This window comes from Canis lupus, chromosome 18 (genome assembly GCF_011100685.1).
Source record: "Canis lupus familiaris isolate Mischka breed German Shepherd chromosome 18, alternate assembly UU_Cfam_GSD_1.0, whole genome shotgun sequence".
Taxonomy (NCBI): Eukaryota; Metazoa; Chordata; class Mammalia; order Carnivora; family Canidae; genus Canis; species Canis lupus.
Genome location: NC_049239.1, coordinates 40,445,050 through 40,448,532, shown reverse-complemented (window position 1 = coordinate 40,448,532; position 3,483 = coordinate 40,445,050). Strand labels below are relative to the sequence as shown.

The following is a 3,483-nucleotide window of genomic DNA, read 5'->3' as shown; positions in this document are numbered from 1 at the left end:
TACCAGCTATGATCATGTGGCCTGTGGAGAAAACAAGACTGTAGAAGTTAAAATGTTGCTTTTCCTTTGTTGTGATATAAATATATTGACTAATATTTCTTTCTCTCCTGTTCCCCTGATTCCTAACATAAGATACAGTGAGAAGGTTTAAACTTTTATCTCAACTTTTTGCAAGTTACAGAGTATCAAAGATGTGTGACTTAGCCTGAAGGACCCTAGACCACTGCACAAGGATAAATTGGCATAAATACTTTACATTGCATCTTTTTTCTTTACATTGTATGCATGCATCTGTTAGCAAAAGTAAGCATACTTTTGCTGTTGTCTTATTTGAAAGTTGATTTTGTTTTCAAGATGCCTCTGAATGGCATGTTGAAAAAAGGGGTGGATTATTTGAGAACCTGCTGCCAATGTGGTTGTGGCTGAGAGCTGCATTTCCCAAATCTTCCCAGCTTGGTTTCGATTTAGCATTATTAAAAAGAGAAATTTGCATGAGGTTTGGGCATAAATCGCCTCCTTCCTTAATGTTTATAGTGTTTTTGCTTCTATTATCAAAATGCAGCTTCAATAATACAGGCCACACTGCTTCAACACAAACCACAGAGGAAGGCCCAGTTAAGTGGGTGGCTTCGGAAAGTTCTGACCATGCTGGAGCTAAAATAAAAATTCAGGCCGTGGAGGCAACCATACAGTCTTGGGAATTTAGCAGGTGCCTGTACTCTCCAGGGATGAAATATAGGATGCTCCCGGTGGGAAAAGCAGTGTGGGCCATCTAGAAAGCTTTGCAAGTAATAGCAGCCCTGTGGACCTTGAAAAAATTACAATACCCTATAATTTTATATGTGTCTTCACTTGGAAATGGCTATATTTTCTCATAAATAGTGTAATATTTGGTGCCATGATTATTGAGCATCAAAGGCAGTGCTGTTGCAAAACTAAGAGTTTCATAAGCAGCTGGATATGTAATATTGCACCACATACACTCCGCCTAATAGATATTTGTGTAATTTTAGAGCTTAGCAAACATGAAAAGCTGTAGATAATTACTCATCTGATACGGCTTTGTGTGATTTTCTATAATCTCAGACAAGTAAATCTTGCTAAGAAATATAAACTTAATATTGGAGTACTTTGGTGAGTGTGTAGCTGTGAGTGACTCTTCCCTTCTTAGCAAATGAAATAATCAAAATGTTCAGGAGAAACACTATTGGTCAGAAATCCAAAGACAAGATTCCTGCAGGAATTTAAAACTGACAGTGATTCACACTGTGTCTTTTGTGGATTTTTGCAACATTTAAACATACTTTGTAAACGTTGATATTTCCAGGTCAAAGCTTATAAATATTTATTATCATAGAGAAAAAATAATATAGTAATAAAAATAATGTACAGTAGAAAATTTTAATTATGGAAATACACTTTGCAGGTACATGCCTCTCATTTCAGTTCTCAAATGTGCCCCCAGGTCATGTGGGTTGATCTCTGCTTGAGGATACAGGTGATATATTGTGGGGCTGATTCTGTGTCTGAGATGCCAGAGAAAGATGTTCCATCCCTCTAGTAATACTTTGGTACTTAAGATAAAAATATAGACAGGAAGGCAAATAGTCTTCCTTGAAATTGATCTATATTCTTCAAGGTGCTACTTAGACAAAGTTTCCAAATTACTTTGGAGTAGATTGGGAAGAGAAGGTTAGCATCATATTATTAAACTGAGGTTAAGAAAATGGATTTATTTTGTATTATTGCTTCCAAGACATTCCATGACATTCCATAACCATCTAATTGTACAATGTACATTTCAATTAATGTGAGCTATTACACAAATATATGTACTTAACATCTATCAAGGGCTTAAAATGGTGCAGGTATTTTTTACAGCATAGTACTATTCACGTTCTCATCTGTAAATCTACCATGTGAATGAGATACACTACACAGGAACAGACATATGCACACCGCTACACACTTTTCTGAGGTATTTACTATATCCCTTAGGACAACATGAAAAAACACATTTTAGCATTAACTTCAAGCAAATAATCTTTCAATAGTAATCTTATTATTTAGCAGCAATTTTGAAACTTTTAAATGCTTTCTTAAATTGTGAATTTGGCTGTATGAAAAATGAGTGTTTGATAACATCCATTGTGTATCTGCTGGTGGGAATGTCACAAATTCCATTTAGAGTTTGTAACTGGGGATTTAGATGAATCCCAGAACCTTATAGCTCATGAGGAATCCACTTTTAACCTTACAGCTCTCTTAGCGGCATCTTTTACATCTTTATTTCTCAAACTATAAATCAACGGATTCAGCACTGGGATAATAATGGTGTAGAACACGGAGATAATTTTATCAGTGTTGGGAGAATACAGATAGCTGGGCCGTGAGTAAATGAAGAGAAGAGTCCCCTGATAGATGGCCACAGAAGTCAGGTGAGAGGCACACGTGGAGAAGGTTTTCTTTCTGCCACTGGAAGAGCGGATCCTCAAGACTGAGCGCAGAATGAAATAGTAGGAGATGACAATGACGATGAAGCAGATAATTTCCACTGAGCTGCCATATGTGGAGAGAAGCCACTCATTAACTGAGGTGTCTGTGCAGGATAGCTTAAGCAGGGGAGGGAGGTCGCAGAAAAAATGATTAATGACATTTTTATCGCAGTATTTCAGAATAAAGGCAAAGGACGTGTGAACCAGGGAACTCATGTTACCTCCAATATAGGACAAGACAATCAACCATACACAGATGCCCCGAGACATCACAACTGTATACAGTAAAGGATTACAGATGGCAACATAGCGATCGTATGCCATGGCAGCCAGGATAAAGGATTCTGTATCAGCAAAAGCACAGAAAAAATAAAACTGTAGGGCACAGCCATAATAGGAGATAGATTTATTTTCTGAGAGGAAATTGACCAGCATTTTGGGAACAATGACTGATGAGTAACAAAGATCTGCAAAAGATAAGGTTGCTAAGGAAAAAATACATAGGGGTTTGAAGGTGAGGGTCGGTCCTGATTAACATCATCAGTCCAATATTCCCTGTTAAAATCATACCATACAATGTCAGAAACATGAGGAATAGGACAATCTGCAGTTCAGGGCGGGTCGGAAACCCTAAAAGAATAAACTCGGTCACCAAGGTGTAGTTTCCATCCATCAATTCCATATTCTGTGTTGTTTTCTTTCTATGAGAATTCAAACATCCTAAAACGGTATTTTGAGGGAAACAGAAAAGAAGATATAATAATATGGGTATTTTATTTTTGCGGTGAACAAACAAACAAGCAAGCAATAAAAGACTCCAAGCCCAAACTCCCTTTCAAATATAAACCTGAGAGATGTATTTCAGAATTTAGTAGCTATCAGGTCCCATGGCTGATGGTTTTATCTTACTTGTTTGAATGACTCTGTCTTCCATTGGAGAGTTGGCTTCTGCATGTAGGGATCTGAATTTGCTTACTTTTCTGTACCT

General features: G+C 37.2%; 1 protein-coding gene across 1 annotated transcript; it reads right to left on the bottom strand.

Annotated features, from left to right (window-relative positions):
* Positions 1 to 2,231: 2,231 nt before the first annotated feature.
* Positions 2,232 to 3,177, bottom strand: OR5I1B (olfactory receptor family 5 subfamily I member 1B). Its single transcript, NM_001389206.1, is given in 2 exon segments — positions 2,232 to 2,974; positions 2,976 to 3,177. Coding segments are annotated over 2 exon segments (945 nt in total).
* Between the last annotated feature and the right edge of the window lie 306 nt (positions 3,178 to 3,483).